Genomic DNA, 27284 nt, shown 5'->3' on the forward strand with positions numbered 1-27284 from the left:
TCTTTCAACATACATTATATGGTGAAGCACTGATAAGCATTATATTACATATTGAATCAAATTAATCTCTCTAATTTTGAAGGGTTTACTACAAAGATTTATGTTTCCATTTAACAAAGAAATGGTAAAGTTACAGAGTCAAATAAAAGGCATCATTTCATTTCAATTAGCACAGTCCACAATTAGATTCACATAACAGTTATGACGCAGCTTTGTTGCCAATGGTAAATCTATCTGCTCTCCGTTTCCTTTCGCAGTATGGTTCTACATGTTGCAATAGAGGCCAAATTTCTTTAGATTGTGATCAACATTTGGGGGGAAATTGGAAAACAAACACATGAGCGTGACTATGAAAGAGTTATGAAAATCAGAATTCATCGGGGAAACATTAGGGTGTGAAGCAAGCAGATGACATTTGGAATGATAATTTAGGTCAAGCAGGAAGCAGTGCGTTAAATGTAAAGACTTTGTACAGACTATTTGGGATCGCTATGTGAGTTCAAGAGTAGTTTAAACATTGTTGTCTTCATATCATCATGGCTGTTATAATTCTGTTGCTAAAATTGTATTAAGATGCAAAAAAATCAGGCACATCATTAAATGATTAAAACAGAGGCAATAGTCTTAATAGTGCACGTCCAGCTTGTTTTCCCTCTGTATTTATACAGCCCTATTCAAATAAAATAAAAATGACCATCACATGTATGTACCATATTTATGTGATGTCCCCTATGTGTTTTTTCCCCTCATCATCAATTTTGAAATTGTGAGTCAACACGTAAGATGTAAAATAAATGATTGAGCAATTGCTTCAGTGCTGAGCAGAAACTCGACAAGAAATCTTGAGTTTCAGTCAAAGACAAAAACATCTCTTTAGCAAAAAAACCTAATATTTCTGCATCCATTGCAGTACATAAGCGTTTGGCTTGAATTATGTCCATTCTTCATCAGGCTTCAATAGCTGACTTTAGTGAGCTCTCTAGACCAGCATGAGGGAATATCCTCTCAACCCCATGATTCCCTGCAACTCCATTGAAACCAAAAGACAAATGATCCCCTCTGTGTTCTACCCCATCCAGAAAGGCATTTTGTCTACGTAATACAAAGCCAAGTACTGCTAGGAGTTTAAATGGGAAATGGGCACTGCTTTATTATGCTGCAGTGCCTTGAAATGAATGTGGATAATAGATATATTCACAGCGGTATTAATATCCTCAGAGTTCATCTTTTTTTTCTTCCCTCATTCTCCATTTTCTCTCTTACAGGCTCCAAAGTACTTTGCCCTTGGCTATGCCTTATACTAAATAGATTTATGAGAACATTTGTGTCATATTTCCTCTTTTCCCGGATTGTCACGACAGATTGTCACTGCACCACTGATTGAGTGGAATCACCACACAGACTTAGTTCTCATTGTCAGGCCCCACATATTCATCTCTGGGGGGCATTTAACAAGGCAAATTGGCCAATCACACTTCTCTCAAGGCTTTGCCACTGCCATTAAGATGAGGTCAGGGGTATGAAAATAGTGGAATCCATGACAACATTGCAAGTAACTATAGTCTCAATATCCAATAGTACTTTTTACGGATGAATGCATGTACCGTATATATACACAGTACACACAGTATATGTTCAGTATTGACTACATGCTTATTCGGTGAGCTGTTGGCCTTGAAGAAGGAGTCAGGAAGATACAAAGAGAACAGATGAGAAGTTTATGGGAAATGCATTTGCAATGTTATGATCTGAGTAGCATTCAGTTATACCTTCATCAACATAGCATCACACCATTATTTTGGTAGCATTCAAAAGCTACTGAATATGAGCTATTGACAGAGAGCTCATGGCTACGACTCAAATAAGCTATAGTTGTAAATACTAACAAAAGTATTTGGCTTCTATATATTAACTAAAAACTCCACTGTCATATTTAATCTTTTTAGGAAGGCCAATGAAAGAAACACTATGACCAAATAAAATGAGTACAGAAAGGTAGGGGAGTAGAAGCTAAAGTAGAATTGATGAGACTTGGAAATGACAAGACTGCTCTTTATGAAAGTTTGAGCTTGAAATTCTGAGCAAAGTCTTTATTTATTTAACTGTATGGTCACTTGAAAGAAAACTGACCTGTGATGATTAAAGTTAAAAACATATTTCACATCAAATTCAACATGAATTTCACATAAAGTGAAAGCTGACTATGCTGACGGAAACAATAAAACGAGGGAAAAGACAATCAATCTATACATCAATCAAAGACAGTCATGAGTTCTCACAGTTTTAGCAGAAATTAGCCGTCAATCTCCTTTGTGATCTCAATCAGATTTGTCACCAGTTTGGTACAAGTCTGCCATCAACAATGTTTAACCTGAGCCCATTTAAGGATGAAACTTTCAAATGAATACATTATACAACAGATCAGGGTTGTATGGCAGATCCAGACCCAGTCCTCCCTTAAATCCTTCACCCTTCAAAATGATTTATCAGTAGAGATCCAAGATGACATGGTGGCAGGAGAGGCTACCAATCCTCTGCTCACAGAGACATGGAGCTCACATTGAAATTCAAGTTGTTTGGATACAAAACTAATAATAAAGGCAAAAGTGCTCTCATAAAGGGAGGCAATGTGGTAAATTTGGCAAAAGACCTTTCAGACAACAGCCCTAATGTCTTAAAAAAGGCCAATTTGTATCATACATTTCTGTATCTACAAGAGATATCACTTACAAAATTCAGTTGTCTGTTTCAATGCACTAGGTGTTCATTATCAACATAGGGATAACTGCCATTTTATAACTACTTACCAATAACCTAATTTCAGGGTTTCTGCAGCCTTCACCAAGTGGAATTTAACACTTTTAAAGACTTTTTCAAGACCATTATGAATGCAATTGAAGACGTAGTTCAGGCCCATACTGGCAAAAAAAGCACAAAGTATATGAAGGAAAATCTGTGGTTACACCTCAGAATAGTCCCAGAATTAATTGCAGAGTGAATCATATTTGGACCAGAGTTTGGTGACACTTCCAGACTGAACACAGAACAATATTGGGTGATGACAGGCATATGCTGGTGGATTTTTATGATGACTTTGTCAGACTTCCCATGCAACTCTAATGCGTTTATACCCAATATTCCTTTTCTTGCACAAGGTGCAGCGGGCTTCAAATTGGTAATTTTCAACAGGGTTGAAACAAGCACAAAGTGTGCTGTTCTTGAGCCAGAGCTCATTGAACTTGCATTTTCCCCATATTAGATAAAAGAAACATTTACAGTAACAATTATAACTTATTACTTTTAGAGAGCTTCTTTTTGATGAGAGGAGATGTCATATTAGTCCACACACATTGCGACACTGGGTGTGATCACATCAGTTCTGACCAGGATGCACAGTGCATTATCTTTGTTATCTGAACAATGGTAAAAATCTGTTGCATTGGTGTCAAGACTAAAATCTCAACAGCACTCAGTGTCAAGCTTAAAGATTGTACTATGACAAAAATTATAATTCAATAAGCTGCTTGTGATATATCTATCCACCAGCACTTTACAAAGATGGTGAGTCTGAAAAAGTGTGGTGCCTCTGCAGCAGCTCTTCACTGTGTGGAGAAAAAGAGCTACAGCTGATACTGGTAAAAAAATATTGTCAAGATCTTGTCCTTGTCTGTTGTGCAGGTTGTAATGATTTTACCAGCACTCTTCAATCAGTGGTTTGAGAGAAAATATAGAGCAGCATTTTCTTCCCTTTCACAGACCACAGGGCATTTTCCTTCTGAAGAATAAAACATGTTTAACAATTTGTGGTGTTCTATACTTTATACACTTAGAGTATTGAAACTCACTTACATCTCATTATCTATGATGTATTTGTATGCTAAGTATAGAGCACAAGACACAGCTTTACCTGGTTTTAATGGAAATCCTATTTGTTTTTGTATTGTTGTAAATACTTAAATCTATATAAAGAAGCCTGCACAGTTATCTAAACACACTATATGTTGATTTGAAAATTACTAGTGGATTTGCATCACAATGTACATAAAAACAATTAGATTGTGATACATTTGTATTTAACACATGATCAAAAAATCGGCAGTATGGCAGCTGTCACAGGAAACAAAGTGCTTTGTCTCCTGTCAAAAAAGCCATGAAACCAAAAGATAACCTCAATAATACCCTCCTTGATGAAGGTAATTAAGATGGGATGGGACTGTCACTGACAAGATCACCAAATCAAAGAAAGCAAAGGCAAAATGTTGTTCTATATTATATATACAGAGCAGCACCTCATGACATTCATTTGGCACCTTTGTCCATAGCGACTTACAATACAGGAATATTACAACAGATCCAGAATAATTACTAAAATGTTTTCCTAATTTTTCTTATAATATTTTAGCAGAAACCCAAAATGCCTCCAACAAAGAACTGGTTGATTGCATGCTAATTATCTCTGTGTGGTGAAGTTCATATCCACTAAACAAGTATTCATTCCCATTTTATGATTTTATGGAATATGAATGCTAAAAGACTCCTGTGTTACACCAACTTTGTTCATAAAATGTTGCTTCCTTTATGCTATAAAGCAGTGTGAAATTAAAAATTGAAATAACCAGTTTAATTGCTAAAAGTCATATGAAAGAAAATAATTTTCACACACTTTACATCTGTAGGCATCAATTTCATTTAGATGCAAGAACAATGTACCACCAGCAACTTATTTAAAATAGCATGGGCCTTCTCCTTGTCCAGATCCTATGTGGAACATCTGCAGATTGCTGCCCCTGCCTCCTTACATAATCATGTAAATTTTATTTATACCTGACCTTAATACAGATAGTCTTTGATAATGGCTGAATCCTAGGAGAGAGGAAAAGTCTCCTAAGGGAACCTCTCTACGTGCTGGACTTAGTTATTGTTAACCTCTAGCTCTATCCAGCCACTATCTGCTCCAAGGCAAGTCTATGGGCATACTGATTTCTGATGTAATAAGATATGCAATCGTCTGTTTTTGGGTAACCTAGCTTTTTAAAAGGAAAAAAAAGAAACATCCTTTACACAGTGTTTAAATCTAACTAAATAAAAATAAAGTGGTAATGCCAGAACTACCCCCAGCTGTATCGTTGAGCACTTTGGTATTGTGGTCAAAACAGGAAGAAAATATTAGTTGGGATGTTTTAGTCAGGCCTGAACAATTGCTTTAACACTGCAGTTAAAAGTGCCAGCGATCTGTTTCATATTAACACCTACTTAGGAAGGTAGTAATAGATATCCACATTATTTCAGGCTAAAAGCACTAAAATAGCCTTTTATTGCTACTTGTAGCCATTATGACTAAACGCAGTAGTAGTCCACTAGACAAAAAAATGGAATCATCAGTGATGCAATGAACAGTAATTAGGAATCAAACATATGCATGATTTTGAATGTTGGTGAAAGTGGTGAAAAAAAAAACCTTGTCAAGATCAAAACAACAGCGAGGTGGTGACCCTATGTTTTAGAGAAACTGCACTGGTGAAGTGACAGGAAGAAGTGAAATGAAGGTTTCACTGTTAACTAGAATACTTTTTGTCTTGTACGTCATTTGTTTGGTTTTGTTGTGTTTTTATTGTGTTTGTATATTAATTAATGTATTGGTCCAACTAGTATAAACATTCATTATTTTTAATATAAACCCATGGTAACAGCTAATGGATTTCCACATAAACAATAATGATATTTCAAACTGTAGCTAGTTATGTTAATAAATAATAATGACTGTATTATTTACACAAACAGGCATCCAGATTGATTGGAAACAACATTCTAACCATTCACTTCAATTAGCTGGGGAGAAACTGCTGCATCAGAAACTAAACTGAGGACAAAGAAAGAAGGGGTGGGCAAAGAGACACATGTTAAGTAGAAATGTAAAAAAAAAAAAAACTGTCATCAGAAGAGGCTATCATGCGTTGACCTCATGTTAGGAATGTACAGTGTACAAAGGCAGCTTTATTTAATTTTACTTTAGTCACGATACAAAAAGCTTGTAAAGGATCTGGTGATAGTGGTAAATAATTCAGTAATGCTCTACTGTTCTCCAGGCGGTAAAAGCTTTCCAAAGACATAGAAGGGCCAGGGCAGGGCCCACAATCACTTTGTTCCTTTGTGATCTGCCTCAAAGTAAATCTAATGACATGGATTTTTAGAGGCTCATGAGATTTCATCTTCCTTATTTCCCAAGCCTAAACATGCCAGAGACAGTAAAACATATTAAGATTAAGATTAAGATAACCTTTATTAGTCCCACAGTGAGGACATATGCAATATGGAAAAAATGATGAGTATGGCAAAAAAAGAGTTCCTTAATATTACAAAGAAAAGAAAGAAAGTGTGTGTGTGAGAGAAAGTGCGTTATCACTGTCAGAGTCTCAAAATGTCTCAGTTATAGTATTCCTTTGAAAATCCTGTTTAATTGTATGTGATGATCAATGAAACAAGTGAAGCGTCATGTGCCCGAAGTAAACTTTTTTTTTTCATCCTCATCTCTTAAATAGTTCCTGAGGGTTTTTGCAAAAGACATTTATTTACTGGCCTCAGTCAATTAACTGGTTTCTCCTTGAATAATTTCCATAAAATGACAAAGTTGATATAATTCAAAATTTGTACATATAGACATCTAAATACACACAGAGCACAAAGACTATTCAGTCCACTTACACAATGGCTGGCAGCCTCAGTCAAGTGCATAATTAGCTGAATTAGATTAAATAACCAATTATGAGACTAACAAAGTAAATAAGCCTGCAGGGATTCCACCAAATGCTTGAGAATAGAATTAGAGTGGAATTAGTTTATTGACAGGCTGAATGACAGTGTGGTCAGACAAACAGCTCTATTTTTGTCACAGAGAGTTCTAGCTGTCACTGAGGGATGAAACAGATTATGTGTTGTGTGAAAATGTGATGGAAATAAAATAAAATAAAATAAATGAATCAATATAATGCAAGGTTAAAAACTGTTACATTGCCTACAGAAAAGTCTTTAGTCTCAAGACTGTATTCATTACCAGATGATGTTGTGGCTTTAACGTCTATATTGTACATGTGGGTACTATGATATGTGATGGTATCAAGATAGAGACATACCTTTGCTGGCACTGTCCACGTGCTCCAGTTCATCTGGAAACCTCAAAATCTCTGGGTGATTCTCTTCACACTTCTCTGCTAGGAAATGAAGAAGTGTTGTATTCTGACTGATGGATTTCGTATCTCGCAACTAAAAAGAAAGAGAGAAAATAACTGATTAAGCCACATTTTTACACTAATTCCCTTGTTAAATATACTACACAGGGGTTTATTAACTGTTTTTCCATATCTCAGTTAAATTATCTGAACTACCAAAACATTTTGAAAAATCAAACCCATTTGGCAATGATTATAAAGCTCAGTGAAACCACAGAGAAATACAGTATCTAGAACATCCAAATCAAATAGCAAATTAATTGAAAAAACAGAATCATTCATTGTGATGTAAGTGCACATCCTTTTATGTTTTCAGAACAGTAGATATCCCATTATAAGTTGTGCGAGTACCAGCTTTCTACCTGCACCAGCTTTTACAGTTTGTCTGATGAAGGTGTAGTTAGCCCAGTTTGACCTGCAAGACTTTTCTGGAGGCTGACGTTTTAAATTCAACACAGGAAATGAATTCCTAGCAAGTTCAAAGTAATGCCTGCATTCCTGAGTCGGCCAGGAAAAATAATGTCACAGAATATCCTGTAAGAAGATGGCAAGTCCATGTGACACTGTCCAAAAAGCCAATGACCAGGCCAAATATGTAAATAACCTACATATTTTCATTACCTTAAAATGTAATCAAGTCAACATTATATTGCCTATACAAATATGTTGCTGTTATATACATATAATGTATATACATGTAATTTTTAGACGACACAGTTCATCCACTGGTTGGATGCCATGCCCATCTGTCACCAGGTTTCCTGACTTAAGATTAATAAATAGAAATACTAGTGATGCTACTTTTGGCAATTTAAATTTGTTTTTACTTTAAATGTGAACATATATTATACATAACTTGATTTTACTGCACAGTAAAATCTACTTTATGGCAACAACCATGGTCAGAAAACAAATGTAAGAACTAAGAACAATGTCTATTTATACAACAGCACAGTACATGGCCACCAAGATAATAAGGATCTGCACGTATTAGGTACCACTCAAGTGTTCAGTCAATCTGCAGTATCAAATGAGGGACTGGATATAAGTACAGTACATGAGGAGGACATAAAATAAAGCTGCATTATGATTAGACCTACAGATGACTGAACAAAAACAAACACATTTAGACAGGAGCCGCAGTCTTCACATTAGTGCATAGGAAACTTGTTCCATATTCATTCCCCACCGTGATTGCCATGCTGTTTGAATGGCATGCTGGGAAAGCTAATTAGCACAACCTACCTCTGTGTGCTCATACTGATAATATCTGTGCTATAAACAGCTTTGAGTTGGACATGCCCACACGTGCACATGCAAACACAAGTGTGTACATGCTCAAAGACCCACACACATTTAGGCAATAGTTGAAACAATTACAAGAAGTCAGAGGCATACTCTCACACATAAGCACACACACACACAAAAAAAACAAAACACACATACTTTCAATAGATGAGGATCAATCATTTGCTCACATTGGGTAATCACAATTTAATTTCATGGATTTTAAATATTAATTTGTTTATTGTTATGCCCCAAACTGTCATTACCACACAAAATAGTGCATCTCTGGGATGCTGATTTCATCTGCTCACTAATACTAGTGATATGTAATAAAGACAGGGTGAACTGTGAGAAGGAAAAGGAATCATGAATGTTAACAACCAGTACATTTACTGACACAATAATTCTAAATAATGTGGTTCAGTACATCTTGTATCTTTAGCTTTTAATATATTCTCCATTGTGTCAATGATAAAATGTGTTAATAATTTAGAGAAGTTTCTTTAACCTGAATCAAAGAGAATGGATACACTGCAGGGTTTTATTGAGTACAGTGGATAGAAGGAGAGAAACCATGTGATTTGAGCTAATAAAGGGTCATTACAATTATCTGATGAAACTGGAGGCATATTATCATTGTGAGGTGAATTTCAGTGACATAATGAATCTGGACATAATGAAGTCCAAAGAGTACGCATATTCACGAATTCATAAACAGACCACTTTAACTGCTCTACCAACCCTGTACTTTTAATTTAATATTTACAACTCTAATGAATACATTTGTACATTATAATTGGGGCTTATCATTTTCACTTCAATTTCTTTTTTTTCTTTTTTTAAGAAAGTCTGGGACTCCATCTTCTTATTTTGAATTCAAAAAAATGTAAAAATGAACCTTTAAAAACCAGAAACATTCAAAACAACTTTTGGATGGGACAAAAAACATATGTCAAAAAAAATTCAAAATGGATGTGCTCCTTTTAAAAATTGAGGGTAATTCACACTCAAAAAAAAAATGTTGAAACAAAAAAAGCTGTTGTCAGTAGTGGTAACATATTCTGTTGAGGGCCTCTGTAAAGGCAGGGGGATTCCTGGATAAAGCCAAAGGCGCTGATGTTATTTTCACACTATTTTACATCAGGAATTTCAATCAATGCAGCTTTAAGGTATCGTGAGAACTGTGCCACTGGTAGTGCAGTATCTGTGCACAGGTTGTACTGAGCTGGTCTACACCAAAGTCCAGGGTCATCTGTAATCCTAGTTCATCCCTTGTCCTGGCTATTTCAAAGTTTGTGCTAAAAGCTAAAAGTGAAAAGGCCCCTTTTACTGTCAGAGTTCCTAAGCTTTGAAATGCTCTCCTTGAAAAGCTTAGGCTACCTTAAGGCCACCTTTAGTTGTACCTCAAATCTTTTCTGTAAAATGACCTACAATATGTATACAGTGCATTCAGAAAGTGTTCAGACCCCTTCAATATTTTCACTTTCTCTTATGTTGCAGCCTTATGCTAAAAATGAAAAGAATAATGTTTTCCTCCATTAATCTACACTCAATACCCCATCATGATAATGTAAAAACAGAATTTTTGAAATTTCTGCAAATTCATTTAAAAGTAAAAACTGAAATATCACATTGAGATAAGTATTCAGACCCTTTGATATGACTCTTAAAGTTTAAATCAGGTCCCTCCCAGTTCTCTTGATCATCTTTAAGATGTTTCTACACCTTTATTGGAGTCCACCTGTGGTTAATTTACCTGACTGGACATGATGTGGAAAGGCACACACCTAACGATATATGGTCCCACAGCTGACGACACATATCAGAGAAGGGGACTGCCTGCAGAGCTCGGGGACAGGAATGTTTTTACTTTTTCACTGTGGGGTAAGGAGTGTAGATTGATGAGAGATAAAAAATATTTTTCCAATTTTAGCATAAGTTCTGTAACATGATAAAATGTGAAGACTTGTGCTGTAAAATGCTTTTTTATAGCTGTGTTTTTTACATGTTATGTTTTAATCGGGCAACTCCTTCAGACAAATCTGTCCATTTGAAGTAAATGGAAAAACAGTGCTTCGTTACAGCGTTGTTGAAAGCAAATTCTGAACCGTGATATCATTAAATCTTACATAACATAAATTGCCTTGAGGTTGTATTATTCCAAATCCCTCACGAGTTCTTATAATACATTTCAATACATAAAACATTTAGAGTGGCAAGGCATATTACAATAAGCTTCCACTTAAATTTCTATGTAGAAAATAAATAAGTAACACAATAATTAGTTAATACCAGAAGAAGTTGCAGCAGGAACAAAGAGCCTTCACACTAACAGAGGGATTGTCTGCCTGTGATTTCTCTATTTAACTTCTGCAGATAGAGCTGCAGCACAGGACAGACACATTGTATACACACATATGATTAAATATTATACTGTCTAAGAAGAAGAAAAAGTATATATACTACATAAATAAAAACAGTGTGAGTTCTGTGAATACAACAACAATAGTGATGCTATTTCACCTCCTGCCCAATCCAAACACAGGTGCTGAAGACACAAATTGTATAATAACAATGGTAATTGTAAACAGATTTGCGGAATCCTATATTTCAAAAGCAGGACACAAGGTCACTCTGATGCTGGGTAGATGACTCCCTCTGAGCAAGTCAAGTGCCTATTAGATGTCCTGCTCTGTTCTACTTAAATTGAACACAAATCATTGCCATGTGTTATTAATTATTAAGCAGAGCCTATAAAAGTGTTTTTCCCGCGGTAAGAGAGGGATAAGGCCCAAGAGAAACAATATTTCTTTGTTTTTGAGTTATACAGCAGATGGTTGCATGCATCTATATTTCATTATGAAACAAGTCTCTTCTGTATTCCTAATTATCATGCTTATTTTTTACGCTGTTTAAGTGTTTTGTACAGTACAGGTAGTTTGAAAAGATATAATAAAAACTTACAAATAACATAAAGTTGAAAAAAAATGAAAAATAACAATTACCTGTAAAGTTATTAGTGATCATCATGGCATTTTCTGACATTTTTTTTTCGCACAATACCATCATGAAACCCACATTTACTGATGCCTGTGTAAAGCCAGAGTGGATGTTCAGCTTGCTGAATGTATGTGACCAGGGTAGCTCCCAGGAGATTTGTGTGTCCTTGGCAGGAGAAGGGGCTTTAGTGGAGGGCTGAAGGTGGGTCAGCCTGTACCCATCCCCATGCAGCTCCTTCCCATCATCAACCTCCTCCTCTGTGATGAGCCCATTAGGTACCCTAGACCTGCTACCCAGGGGGCCATTTACTTGATTGACTAAAGTGAGAAAGCAGACTTTTTTCTTGTCCATCAATAATGGCCCAATCAGCCCCCTGAGGCGTTACCAGGTTCTACACTGACACTACACACTGATTCAGTCAGCTTGGAGAAATACCAAAGGCACACTTTCACCATACTAAAGCCCTTTTCACACATGGAACTTGCAAGACTGTTGGCTTCAAATATGTGTGTAAGGCGGTGGCTTATGGTATTCACACTTTGGTTCCCCATATGGAAAAAGCCCAGTTGGGTGTTTTCACATGACATGACTGATCCATTGGACATGACTGTAGAAGAGATAGTTTTTTTTTTTCTTCTTTTCCACACATAACAGTTGTAGTACTGCTACAGAACAGTAGAGTTTGAGGATAATGAGACTGAAAGAGATGTGTTATAAATTCTCACACCGGCAGCATAAAAGATGGATTTTGTGACTTATTTTAGTTGTTAATCCCCACAGTTTGATTGGCAACCACAGGGAGTGCTGGGAGGAGGCTGGACCCTGCTTCGGCACCCCCATGAGTTCTCCACGCACTCTGTAGGCTGCCCAATAAATATTGTCATCATTTTTATCATCAGTTAGATAAGACATTGTGCTACACAACAACATGGTGCCAAACCTATTTTAAAAGGACAACACAACAAAGTTCATTTTTGGCTCTCTGTAAAACTGTATTTGTTCTCATGCTGTTTATTTTGTAGATGTACCTGTGATGCTGGATCTTTATCCTGTAAACAGTTGGCATAAAGAACTGTTGAACATTTAGAGCAACTTGGCTGATGGTCTAATTTTTATTTTTTTTAGAAGTGTTATGCATATGGCCTTGTTCCAGAGAGGGTTTTCCTGGGGTTTTCTTTTACCCCAAAGATATACACAAACGAAATCCTATCCTGCCTTCCTTACTGAACTTTTTTCAGAACTTCTATGAATTAATCAATTAATTAATTAATTAATTTGTGCATAAGAAAGGACATTAAATCTGGCATTAGAGATGAATACACTACAGTCTTATACATGAATGTGTAAGATACATTCATGTATAAGACTGTACATTTTGACAATACAAAATGGCAGTTTTTAAAACCTAGAACATTTATAGAAAAGCCCATGCTAGACTTCTGACTTACACAAGAAGAAAACATATCAGATTACAGATTTATGTATACAACTAATAAATAATAAAAACTATCCTACAACACCTTGCTGTTGTGGTGTAAGTTGTATTTTAAAATCCAAGCTTAACACCCTGTTTTTATTGTGACATGGCAACCCTTGCTTTGTCTAGGGGGGCTGGCATTATCTTCTCTTACCTTAGCTTAAGGAATTTCCCTCTCAGAACACAGTGCAGGTAAGCCTCTTGTCTCACCTGTCTGCCTGGTGTAAGTTTGAGTGTGTGTGTGTGTGTGTGTGTGTGTGTAGCTGAGCAGATCTGCTTCAGGAGCTTTGTTGTGCTTAGTATAGCTGTGTGTGCATGGCAGTCAGTCCTCTCTTTCACACCTTTGCATGCTGTGATTTTACCTGGCAGTGGATACGGGTGCTGCCTCCATGCCACATAAAATTTGTGTCATTTATTGTATTGAAACTCTTTTTGTTTGAATGTTGCTAAACCAGGTACTAGAATAAATTAATACAGTGCTGTTTCTATCAAAATCTTGAAATTTTAAAATTTATGATCTGGTATAAATGTAAGATTTGTGAGTTTATACTGATATTTTGAAATGTGAATTTGCAGTCACAGTAGTTTTTAGTATGAATCAGAGGTCTGCAATCTAAAATCAAAGCATGCTTTTAGAATCACCTTTCATATTAATGTTACTTCACATTTCAGATATTTTCACAACAACATGGTGGTGTGTTACCTTGCAGAGGAAACTGATGTTGAAACCAAATGTCTGGGCATTCCTTGAACCAGCATTCATGTAATTGCCAACTAGCAGCACCAACTCCAGGAGTTTGCTAAAGCCTTCACTCTTCTTCACCTCCTCACAGGCGAATGTTACATTCATGATGTCTGGCCGGATGTTGTTCACCTGCTCCTCGAACGTCAGCTTGAACAGAATGCCATTAAGACGTGGCCGTAGCAGCTTTACTGAACTCATCTGAGGACATAAAAACAGTAATAATGTAAGTAGTCCGATTGCACACGGTACAAACAAATGATCAAGGCCTCAACAATCAACACTATAGTTACATTCAGGGTAATGACAGCATGTAGACAGTGTCAAAAAGCAGATGAGTAGATTTTTTTGGTTGTTGTTTTAACTTTACTGCAGCTCTGCACTTTATTCAAGTTAATGCTTTTATCAGGTCTTCAGGAAATTTTTATAGTGACATAAATCCAACATGGCCACCTTTAACCATTAGGAACTGTTTTCAGAATAAACACCCATATTCTGTGCAGGGCAGGGCAAAGCATGATGGTCAATTTACAATAGATAGTAATAAAAAGAATGTATTTCTTTTGTTCTTTTGTTTTGTTAATACTTACACAAACCTTCATGTCTTTGAGAGGCACTATTTGAACTTCAGTGAAACAAGGGCAAAATGCCACCGCACTTACAGCACATTATATCAGCCGAGTGTTTGTGTGATCCACACTAAAAAATATATCTATTAAGTGAAACACACTTAACAGCGTGCAACAACATGCAAACTACATTTCCAGGCTAGTGCACAAATAACAATGAACATTTATCTATGAATAGAAGTGATCTGCATAAGGTCACGAAGATCTTAAGATTACAGTTCTCAACCATGAACTCTGCTCCTCACAAAGTATAAAAGAATTATTGTTGGCTAGGAGTTGCTACGAGCTACGAGCGAACACAGACAGAAAATAAATCCTATAAATCATATATGGCACCACATGGCCATCATTGTCATGCTGAATCCCAAGTGTAATTACTGCTGTGACTAGTTTTAATGAACTGAAAATCAACTACCCTCTTTTGCAAATGGGATTAACCTGTTTCCTGCCTCCCTCCTGACTTTCATATGGGAACCTCCCATTAAAAAGATTTGTCATAAATAAATAACAGCTCCAATCAATACTTGCGGGCTTGGGAGTGGAATCACTGAAGCCAAGGAGGGAAAAAAAGAGAAAATGAGGAAAAATAGCTATGAAAATGGGAGGGAATTAAAACAAATAGGGTTTTGGCTGTAAGATATGTGGCAAAGCAGCAACCACAGACAAATTCTACAGATTGCTGCATAATCCAGTGCTTGAAGGCAACCTTCAGATCCAGCCCATAATGTTTCATTACTGCTTAAATTTATTCATGTGTATGGGCAAGTCATCTGTGACACACTACCACCCACCACCCCCTCCCCACACACACACACACACACACACACACACACACACATACATACCAGCATTCCCACCCACCTCAATTCCTTGCGTGCACACACGCACAGACACTTGCACACACAATCACACAAATAAGCGCACACACTCCTCCCCTCTCACTCACTTGGATTGATTTCTATACAATAAGTAGAAATCACAATGAAAGTGAGCACGTTGGTGACAGTTCTGGCAGAGAAAAGCTTGAACATGGCTTATTTCCCAGGGGAACTAAATAGCTCTGCATTGAGGAGCTACTTCATCAGTGAGGAGGTATATGATCACAACATTGGTGAGATCACGAGGGATACTGCCACCCCCTGCTTCATTAAATCTCCTAAAAGACATAGGCTAAAAAAAAGGCTTTAACGAGTAAAGAGAATAACTTGGAAGATGGGGGCACGACTGTGACCCTTGGATCTAATTGAACATTTCTTTTGTAAAACTCTGTAATGTACCTCTTCTGATCTTGTTGTAAAGTTAAGTTTAAAGACAACACTTCCTTTTACAGTTCCCTAAAGTGCTGGGTATTCACTTGGTAAATGGATGGCAAGAGCAGTTAATTAAAAAGTAATTACAGCTGTAACTAAGTGGAAAGGTCAGACCAGCTTGATGATGTATTTTTCTTCTTCTACAGTACAGTTAAACCTGTCTTTTCACTCATCCACCATGTTTTTTTTGTGTTTTTTAATAAGCACCATAGATTGCTTGATAAAGAAAGTTGCGTTGATGAGGCACAATAAACATGTTTCTCTTTATTATCAAGTTAAAAAACATCAATTGTGTTGATTAATTGGATATATACAGCCAAATAATGAAACACTAGGAAAAAGTTTACATACTCAATTATTGTAATTGCCTGCTAAGCATTACATAGTTATCCAATGAAAACCTAATTCTTCTGCTGAGTGAAAACATACTTTATTATCGTTACAGTCCAAGTTTACCATATGTTACCCCAAGTATTATTTATCCAACCACTGCAAAAGATTTTCATTCATTGTAAATCAATAAGAGGATTGGGAAACATCACCAAGCTGGTTGACTACAGCTGTATGCTTTTCAAAGAACTTTATTACAGACAGGATTCATAGCCTCAGGGTGTGATTTTACCATGAGACAACACTGACAGTTGATGTCAAAATATGGCATTCACTGAGTTCTCAATGCCGAATCCTAATCAGAAATGATTGAACTGTTTTTTGCCTACGTCTAAAGTACTTCTCTTTTAATCACAGCCTATGTCATTTGAACTTGAGTTACCTTTTTTTTAGTTTCTCTTTTTATCAAATATACCCTTTATACAGTTAGATGTTTTAATTAAACATTACTGCAACTCTTGGGGATGCAACCCTCTAAATTAAAAATTTCTTAATTTCATGGTCCTACCTAAAGCACTATCCAAACACAGGAAATTATACTCACCACAATACCAAACTGCTCCGACTCCACTAGCTCTTCATATTCACCCTTTAGTTCCGCTAGCGCATTCAGCTCTTTCTGCTCTGGCAGGTTCTTTATCAGGTTCTACAAATGGGAGAGCACACACAAACACAGACACAAACATAAACACAGACACACAAAAACAAACAAGCACACACACACACACACACACACACACACAGGGAGATACTGTTAATGCAAATCTCATTTTCTCTCCATGTCATGATAAACATCGCCTCGCACAGACAGGGTATCTTACACAGTAGGAGAAGTCCATACAAGCACAAAGTGAAGCGACTGAGTGTATTCCTGCTCAACTGAACCCGAAGCCATTTTTTAGAAACACTGTTTATTCATATTAGACAGTACAACTGGTAAAGTAGCACATAAACCTGTCCATTTGATGCACCTTTCTAGAGCCATGGCAGAATAAATACTCACATTTAAGGCTCCTTACAGATTTGTAAATGAATACAGATCGTATGGAGAACTCACTCTGAGTTCGTATGCTGTCATAACAAACATATATGGATCTTTAGTAGACCAGATTTCAGTCAGACTGTATAGAGGTTTGCTGATGGGTCTGGTAGGCGAATGAATAGATAAGGTCACATAATCACCGCCCACTGCTGGCTTGGTTTACTGTGACAGTAGCAGCCCTTAGCCAATTACTGAACATGTCAGAGACCTTCAGATAACTGACCTTCTACTGCATAATCCACATCACCTTGCAGTTGCCTTAAAAATACATGCAACGGGTTTGCCATTAATTTGCCACGTCTCTATTAAATTGCCCTTGTACAAGCAGAAAAAAGCAGGATAAGGTGGTGAGGTTGAAGATTAGGATGGAGATGAGGAAGATAATGGGAGGGGCTGTGTTTTCTGTAAATGTTAATTGTTTGTGTGAAGGTCAGCCAAGTTAATAAAATTGACCACAGCGACTTTTCCCCTCTTTTTCTCAGAGGAGAAGAAGAAGAAGAGGTGCCCTTTTCCAGGTCTTCACAAAGCTTCCTTTTCCATTAGCCCCCCATATTTATTCAGCAGCAGCAGACTGGCGCAGGGTCACGTGGGCAGATGGGAACTCAGGCAGGCAAAACAGAGAGCAGGCACAGCTACTGGGCCACAGGCCTGGCTGACCGCTTTATAGACCTCAGCAGTCATCGTGGGCACCATGGCCATAGTCTGCTGCCCACTAATGATGACATCTCTGTCCTTCCCTCAGGGAGCTCAGCAATATAAAAAGTAAGCTATAATGCAGGCCTGGCATTCCTGTTTGGGAGGGAGCCATTATTTCAAATGTTGCTTGCTTTTGCTGAGGCCCCAATTAAGGTCTGCGGCAAGCAATGGTGCCTTGATAATGAAGGCTTTTGATCATATCAGCAGAAGCAGAGAAGATGGTTGATGATATAAAAAAGAAATAGAAAATAAATAAATAAGTAAACATATTTGTGTAATAGGAATTGTACATTGGAGCTAGATGATGACGTCTCCTTTTCTCCCCTTTGGGCCAGAGCCACGGATGCACTGTACAACACACAGAGCTTTAATGTTGCTAATTATTCACTCATGACCTTTCATCAATAAACTCTTCCTGATGCTGTTTCATGAATCCAATGACTTTTTTATTAAGTGACAAAAAAATAACAGAATTTAGAGACTTCGAGGCTTTTTAATACCAAGAAGTTTTAGTTACACTTAAAAGTTTAACTGTTGACTAAAATGCACATATACCTGTATAATCTGCTTTTTATGTAACTTTTAAAATGTGTAGTATTAACTGAACAAAAATGCTCCAATCACACACACACACACACACACACACACACAGATAAATAAAAAGATCCTTCTCTGGAACTCAGAGACATTATCAGCTGTTGTTACAAACTGTATCTTTGTAACAACTTCACTAACAAACAACTTTGTTACTGAACTGGTAACAAAGTTCTTCTTGACAACAGATATATTCACTCCGTTGATTCTGTATAAAACGAGAAGCAAACCATTCATCCATTACAAAAGTTACTGCTAATACTGTGGCAAATACAATTATTTAGGCTGTTCTTCTCTGACACTGCTTCCTGAGAAAAGAGCAAAAAGAAAATTAGGGGTATGTTTTCACGCTTATACAGTGTGTCTTTTACAGTGTGTCTTTTACAGTGTGTCTTTTACAGTGCCTTTCCATTTGAGCAGCGCACTGTTTGGCATGGAATAGAAATGATTGAACAGTGTCCTTGTCCTGTACTCTGTTGGTGAATGTATTCCAGCCCCTGAATCTGTGCTTTTAATACTCTGCCATACAGAAATCCATGGTGACATACAGTACACATATACACACACAACTCAGACCATTCAGGCCTATCAATGGATTTCTGAGGTGGAGACCTTGGTAATTACTTTAGGAGGGGAATTAATGGTTTGAAAGAGGTAAAAATTATACCAAAACTTTTCAAAATGCCACCATTGAATACAACTGAAAAACAAGAGAAAGAAGACAAGGTAATGAAAAATCGAATCCACCTTGTGCTTGTCATTTCATTTGTCTGTCATCTTGTTAATTATCAGAAACCCCACAGAGCACAATTGACACAAAGGCAGCACCATATGTGTAGCATTGTGGGAGACTGGGTGATGATGCTGGGCCAGACTCTGCACCACAGGCCACCAGACACACACAGCAGTCTAGGAGAGATTACTGGAAGTATGCTACCAACACTACACATTCATTTACAGCCTTGGGCGAAGATGAAGGCACTACATATCAGCACATGTGCCAAGATACAGCAATACACTCACAAAACAGCAACAGCAAAAAGCTAAATTGGTTGTCTGGGTTAAAACCTCATAAATACGCATATCTCCTTGTTGAAAATAAAAACTGATTGAGGGCTGAATGTGTGAAAACAATGAATATATTTATACCTGGTAAATGTTTACATTCACATTCACTGAAGGAATGTTCATGGTAAATTCAGTGACAGTATGAACTGGACTATAGAGATGAGCTTTGAATTTGGTCTCCGATAGCGAAAGTAGAAACTTCAACACAGGTTTAGTTAAGTCAAAAAAAAAAAGTGTACATTATGACTTCACGTGTCATCAGAAAACATATAGTGATTGTAAGATTCCTGTCAAGTCACAATGTGCAACAGTGTGCTCATTTCTTTTCAATAGGTAGTTCTTCCCTGGGTGTTTTTTCCTCCTGTTTGCTCAGAAATGCTCTCAGACTCTGAGCATGTCATTTGCTCCAACATTCAAACAACAGTTAGGGCCTTCATTGCGAGATTTGTTATTCCTCCGCTGACTGTCACTGTTCAAAAGCTTTTCACTGCTCCAGTAGTGTATATTTTTATGTATATTTTTATCCTGCTCCCAAAAACTGCCTTGTTTCCCAAGTGTAATTCTGGATATGTTTCACCTGTCAGTCAATCATGTCATGAGTTTGACAAATCAGAAACAATGAATATTTGTCAGGGACAGCGGTAGTCGTTTTTTTTTTTTTTTTACTGTCAAACATGTGAGTACAGTGTACGCTCGCCAGACAAAATGTGGTCAATTTCAATTTAAAGAATAACCACAGCATAGCGTTGTTTTTGTTGTTATTCTACTCTGAAACAGATTAGGATATCATTGCACACAATATTAAATCTATTTATTATAGATTTACTGTCAGCAGGTCAATTCAAGGACTCTGGGAGCCCCACAACACTCTTACTGGAGTTCTCCCCTCATTCTCCCCTTATTCACTTGGAACTGTCTATTTTTTGGTGTATACACAATACACCGAAAAAGAAATTACACTGCAGTAAATATTGTCAAAATAGTTCCACTACTGCAACCCAGACTGTGAAAGGTCTGTACTTGAGGAATGGAAGCAGTTGCGAGGGTAAAGGAGAGTGTAAAAGTAATGAGATACAGGTTACGGTTCACTAAACATTTGTAGAGGATGACAGTATCTGCAGGGCTTTCACTTCCATACTTTGATCTCTGCTGCTGTCAACCAGTTTCCAGTGAATCGGGTTCACAGTTTCACAGCATCCGCAAACCTATGCCAAGTTAATACTGTTTAAAAGGGGAGTGTTAGGCATCCATTAGACATAAACTTAACCATACAGTTTACAGCAATGCATGCTGGTAAAATCAGCAGGTGCTGATGTAGTGCAACATAAGGAGTAAAAAGCATGAATATTCAGAATATTTATACACACACACACACACACACACACACACACACACACACACACACACACACACACACACACACACACACAATATGTGAATAGTATTTTGTAAAAAAAGAAAAAAATAGTACTAGTGTTGAATGAATGAATTGTCAGTTGTATGATTTGCTGTGGAGCCTTCATTATTTGTGTGACGCAGGTGTGATAGACTAACATATACCACACTTAATTTAACACTAGCACCTTGTGAAATATACTCAGAGTACAGAGGAGAATATTCCCAACAGTAACGCCACAGATGACTGAAAAGTCATACGACAAAGTGCGACACAAGTCAATGGATAAAGCTTTTCTCTGAGCAATTCAGTCTCTATTAAGCTGGGTTAAATAAAGGAGAGAAGAGAGGGAATCACCTGATGTCTAAAAGACGATCTGAGTAAAGTATCCTCTATACAAGGCGGATGAGGGGTTTACAACAAAGACAGAAGAGGAAAACGTCTGCCATGCGCCTGACAGATGTGATTTTCTCCTTTTAATTGATTTTCTCCTCAATTGTGGGAGACAGAGAATTGTGGTATTCTGCCCATCCTTTGTGATGAAGAGCAACGTGGGACTGCTATCTCCCGACAGTGACACCTCAGCAGGCCCCCTACCTGGCTCATGGCAAATCAGTGAAGACTTCAGCTTGAATCAATAACAAAATAATAGACAGACAAGAAGACTTCTCAACATTCTATGTTAAGGCTTACTTCTCAAACCAATGCTTGCCCATTCCATTATGTACAATTTCAAAAGGTTTTCCTTTTTTTTTTGTTGTTGTGTTTTGTTTTTTTTCAAACTAAGCTTAAGAGTCAAAAGGGAAAAAAGTAACTTTACACAATACTTTGTGGGTGTAGTGAACATCTATCTCAAACAAAAGGTTACTACCACAGAACTGGAAACTGAATATGTGGAACAAAAGCTATCAAGTTGTGTTTTTGTTTACAAGAATGAAGACGGTTTTTACAAATAGTTGCCAGTTACATGGAGAGCAGTGCCTTTCAAATTTTACATTTTCAGTTTGAATATTTTGAATTTTAAAAACATACATGACTACAGTTTTCTTTTATTTGAAGTCGTACGTAAAGCATTTACAATTACATTACTTGTTTTATCCTGTAAAACATTAATTAATGCATCATTTTACATTTTAAAAGATCAAACCCAACATTAAAGGGGTTACTCGATCAAGAAAAAAGAGAGCAAACAACGACAATCTGCAGATCTTGTAAATATGTTAAACAATGAATATCAGTCATACAGGCTGTTGTAGTCGATACCCTGCCAAACCACACAAACACCTCAAATCTCACTATGAGCAAAGCTACAGTGACAGACTGACAGGCAACAAACTGAGTGTGACAGATTCTAAAATCGCATTAAACTAAATGAGAAATGCACTTTCAGAGAAAGACACAAACACAGTGAGAAAGAGGGAAAAAAGGCTGAGAGAGAGAGATAGAGGGGGGAAGGGATTAATTTGAGGGTTGGGGCTGGAAAACCTGACAGACTAAGTGTGACATTAAATTTGTCTTTTAGAAGGAAATACGGAGGGTTTTTTTATATGTGTACACCTGAGCACTTACATTCACCATGAAAGGTGTGAAGCAAGATTAAGAGGGAAATTATAATAAGCGTATGGAGGGCTCACATTGAGAAACAAAAGAGATAATCAGAGAGATAGAATTTGGTAAAAACAAGAGAGACGAGAACAGAGACAAGTGACACAGAGAAAAAACAAGCAAATAAAAAAAACAGAGACAACAAGTGAGGCACAAAATGTGCGTGAAAGCCTAATCCACTCTCACCTGAATCTGTTGAGAGCCCTCACTAATTACAAATAAATTTACTTAACACGTGAAGACAAGCTATATCCAGAACATTTGCTAAAAAACAAAGTTGTTAAGGTGGAAAGAAAGGGGATGAACTTCACTGCACTGCATCAAAATTCTCTGTCATTTCTGAATATTCTTCTTCGTCTCCATTCGTCTAATACAGTGCTCGTATATGAGACTATAAATCAAAAAAGAACAGCGCTAGCATGCAAAACAGTAATAGAAATTAATTTGTTTGTGGAGTCTGCTGTCTGAGAGCGTCTCTGCGAGTGATGTGCCATCTGTCACAGAAACAAAGACACTGAATTGGAGAGTGAAAACAGAGAAATAATTTTTACTCAGTTAAGAAAATACAGTACCCAGTGTGCCTGAGGAGAAGCTGCATGGACTCCATCTAATCAAAATTTAACTGTTGTGCTGTATGCTGTGTGTGTGTGTGTGTGCACATCAATGTGTGTGTTTTTAATCAATATTCAACCTTAGGACGGAGTACCTGGCCTGGACCCTGTGGCTAGAGATCAGCAGCGTGGTGATGATCACTGAAAAGTACATGTAGTACCTTGGGTGCTCGCCATCAATTTCTGAATTTGATATTGCACCAAGCCAGGCCTCCCCTCTCCTTCCCCTGCCTTTACTTTGTTTATTCAGTTCTTCTCCTTTTCTGTTTTATTTTTCCAGCCCTAGCAAATCAGCATAATGTATTTCACATTTCATTGTTAAATTAGCATTTGATGCAGAAGAGAGTTATGTGCTGTGTGCCAAAATAAACCACAATTAAGCCCAAGGGGGACCTTGATTCTCCTGCTTAAGCTCTAATCCAACAAAACCAATGCAAAGCCATACTTATCGCCTTGCCCCACATGTGCACTTTTACACCATGCAAATGATGCCCAACAATGTGCCAGGCTGCTACAATCACCTGTTGTTACGGCAGAGAACAAAGGCTGGCATGGGCACTGCCAGACCCTGCAGCCAATGGACTACCACGTGTAATGATGGGTCCATGCATATGGATGAGCATCGTGGTGATGTGGGTGATTGACAAGAGAGATAAACAATAATGACAAGCAAGGCTAGTAGGAAAGACTCCTGTGAGACCTTGCGGAAAGGTTGTTGCCATGGCAAGGTGTAGAGAAGTAGTGCATAGACGAACGCTAACAACGCTGGCGTTTATAGTGAGACAACCCAGTCAGTTCGTTTTGTGATTCTATGCGACACACTATCTAACATGCTACAATTTAAAAGAAAGATAAAAGAAAAAAAAGGCAAGCGTAAGGATCTGAGAAGGATCTGAGTGACTTTACTTTAACAAAGACTTTAACAAAGGCCCAATTGTGATGAGCTAGATGACTGGGTCAGAGCAGAACAGCAGTTCTCGTGGGGTGGTCCAAGGAAGACGGCCAAGGAAGGACAACTGGTGAAAGGGTCATGAGCACCCAAGGCTTATTAATACATGCGGGGAGCGAAAATTAGCCTGTTTAGTCCGATCCCTCAGAAGAGATAAAGTTAAAAGTAAAACACTACCACATGACCATGTGGAGATCAAAGTCATATTGGTAAATCTAAATGAAATGGATATATTTTGAATTAGTATGAAGACAACAACAGCACATTTATTTTCCAGGTGGGGGAGGCAGAAAAAGTAAGACAAGAAGTCAGCGATAACAACAAATACTTGGGAAAAAAAGGCTTTTTGATTCATTATTCTGTAGCTGTAGGAAACAAACTCAGGGTAGCTGTTGCTAAAAGAGGTGACAGCATATAGGTAATTAGAAGCTCTGTCATTTTCACATTAATGGAAGCAAATATGTAATAAATCAACACAAGTACATAAAGAGCACAAAAGAAACCCCAGAGATGCTGTAAAACAACATGTAGATGGGTAGGTGAAGCTCTTTTTCTGTTTCCATGTGTATCACCACTTTGAGAAACTCAAGGATCAGGAGGACAAAATAAATGTTCAAACAGGTGGTGGTCTTACCCATCAATACATCCTTGTGTGTCCTTCTGTTCAATTACATTACTTTTGTAGCACTGCATCATTTTGAGTTTGTCCAATGCACAAAAAACTGCTTTATGTGTAACATTCTACTGCTCATTCTAAATCATAAAATGAATACAAATGTTTCCCACTGTTTACTTTTTTAAAAGACAGTGAGTGCTAAAACTGATGTGCACACATTTACTCATTAAGACATGCTGAGTTTAAATACGAGAGATGTTGGACACTTCCCTGCACTTCTTTGATATTCTTACTAGTGCATTTGCACACAACATAGGGCAACATTAATTACAAATGAATAGCGGCAGTGTGGTGTTAGTCATTAGCTTTTCCTTTTGAAAAGGAGATGGGGTAATATAAAATACATTGGCAGACATTAAACATTAAGAAGCCACTCTGATATTCCACAAAACAAGCCCCCAGGGCCATATCATCTGCTGACGAGAGTTAGCTTACCACACACACCAAAAACTGGGCGTGCTTAAACATTTAGTGATGACTCTCTCATTTCAGGCAGCTAGATCACATGGCATGTTCTAGGTAGGGGTGGGAAAAACAGCTGCTCTGGAGCAGTCTACAAAACTGTACATTTGATTGTAAGTATGTATCTATGTATTTTTATGTCAATTTTCTCCCCATCTTCAGCTAAATGTAATGTTTTAGGCAACCTGTGGGCCTGACCTTGTTCATGATCCTAATCTCAGTTTTTCACTATGTAACATTCCATGATAACTGGTTAATAAACAAAGAAATGGTGGACATTATTTACAATGTTAAATGTCATTTACAACATGAAATGACCATTCCATTATCTATATCGCTTATCCTTCTGGGGTCGCGGGGGCAGGAGCCAACCCCAGCCGACATTGGGCGAGGGCAGGGTACACCCTGACAGGTGGCCAGTCTATCTCAGGGTTTACATATAGAGACAAACAACCATTCACACTCACATTCACACCTACAGGCAATTTAGAATTTCCAATTAACCTAATGTGTATGTCTCTGGACTGTGGGCAGAAGCCAGAGGACCCAGAGGGAACACACACAGGCACAGGGAGGGCGTGCAAACGCCACACAGAAAGGCCACAGGCCCTGGGCCCCAGGTTCCAACCCAGAACCTTCTCGCTGTGAGGTGACAGGGCTAACCACTGCACTACTGTGCTGCCCCAACGTGATATGTGTATGTTCCAAAAAAGCCCAAAGGCATGGACTGGATGTTGGACTTACCTCAGCAGCTGAAGTCTGAATTAGCGTGTGTATTTTTATAAAACTTCTGAATGTAAGTGGCCGAGTTAAGTTACCAAAATTAAACATGACTCTTTGTGATTGTGCATTAGGTCAGTGTGATGAGCTTTGATGAGACAAGGCTAAATTAGAAAATGGCTATAATTGGACATCACAGGAACACTGCAAACTCTAAACTATATATCGTGCATGAGAAACCATGGCCTGTTTTCGCATGATGGAGGCAGGAAAGCTGATTAGACCTTAAAAAGCTTATATTTGCTTGGGCAGACATTAGAAGAGGGTATGCATGTACTGTAGGGAATTTAAGAATTTAATAACTGTAAACACACAGAGCAATTTCCCAAGATATGCCAATTAAGGAACAAGGGAATGGAAGGTAGTCCAGCAGAAATATTGTACAAGAAAAATAAGAAAGAGGGGCAAGACAAGAAAAGATGCTTGGAAAGCTTGGAGAGTACACTGGCTAAGCATTCATCTAAATTCCTGGAAACCAATACCACTTAATCCCTCCTACTGTAAGTAAGAACTCCTTGGGCACAAGTCCTCCCAGAGATTGCAAACCATGTGTAATACAACAATTAAATCATTGTCAGCCACTTGTTGAAGATTTTTCCAGGGACCATTGGCACAACAGATCCCGAAGTGCAGTATTGTTAATATGGGCCATGAAGTTTTCAGCTAACTTGAAAAGGTAATCCCACTGAAATAGTTTGAACTGATGGAAATAATGTGGTTTAATACAGTAATCTAAATTGGAACTTAAAGATTATAAAAAACAGTAAAAATATATTTTACGTTATTTACATTACTTTTCACTTTTACTGTGTAATTGATTATTTAGGCCTGTTGCTTCTGTCACTCATCTTAATCATTTTTCGAACTTGTGGTGAAATGTGTTCTTATAATAATGTGCAACTGTACCAATGCTGCTGCTGAACTCAACGTTTAACACTGACAAAAACACAGGGACATTGCTCTACATTATAACAAAAACAAAATTCCATGGAAAAAATGTAGGGACACAGTGAGTCTGCAATAATATAATAATAACACTAGGAATATGGTAACGGATAAATTTGAAGTTATAATATATAACTTTTCCATGTTAAAATATTTTAAAATGATTAGACCCATGTTTAATTATCTACTCACGTTATCCCAAATGTTTCCAGCAGTTCCACATTTTAAAATAAACTTTTTACACCTTGATTGTTTTCAACTATACATTTTAACTGGATTTTAGTCATCGGATGTCTGGATTTAAGAGAGAAGCTTATGGCAATGATGGTCAAGACAACAACTCCCATGATCCCACATTATTTCATGACATCACCCAACGGCGTCTTTTCTCATTGTTTT

At 37.5% G+C, this 27284-nt stretch overlaps 1 protein-coding gene and 1 long non-coding RNA gene across 13 annotated transcripts in view; one reads left to right on the forward strand and one right to left on the reverse strand.

Moving 5' to 3' along the window:
• The window catches only part of LOC139605612 (uncharacterized), a 271063-nt gene extending 252206 nt beyond the window's left edge, over positions 1 to 18857 (forward strand). Inside the window, exons 2-3 of the long non-coding RNA XR_011684442.1 lie at positions 13824 to 13958; positions 17586 to 18857. This is a non-coding gene — a long non-coding RNA (uncharacterized lncRNA). The remainder of the gene's footprint in view (positions 1 to 13823; positions 13959 to 17585) is intronic.
• diaph2 (diaphanous-related formin 2) overlaps positions 1 to 27284 on the reverse strand; it is a 353639-nt gene that overhangs the window by 123137 nt on the left and 203218 nt on the right. For all 12 annotated transcript variants that reach the window (XM_071457232.1, XM_071457234.1, XM_071457233.1 and 9 more), the window contains 3 exons: positions 16606 to 16707; positions 13694 to 13933; positions 7131 to 7260 (listed from right to left, as the gene is read on the reverse strand). In XM_071457232.1, the coding sequence (XP_071313333.1) occupies positions 7131 to 7260; positions 13694 to 13933; positions 16606 to 16707 (472 nt within the window). The remainder of the gene's footprint in view (positions 1 to 7130; positions 7261 to 13693; positions 13934 to 16605; positions 16708 to 27284) is intronic.

Source organism: Trachinotus anak, unplaced genomic scaffold (genome assembly GCF_046630095.1).
Source record: "Trachinotus anak isolate AG129_WGS33_773 ecotype Australia unplaced genomic scaffold, CSIRO_AGI_Tana_v1 ptg000021l, whole genome shotgun sequence".
Classification (NCBI taxonomy): Eukaryota; Metazoa; Chordata; class Actinopteri; order Carangiformes; family Carangidae; genus Trachinotus; species Trachinotus anak.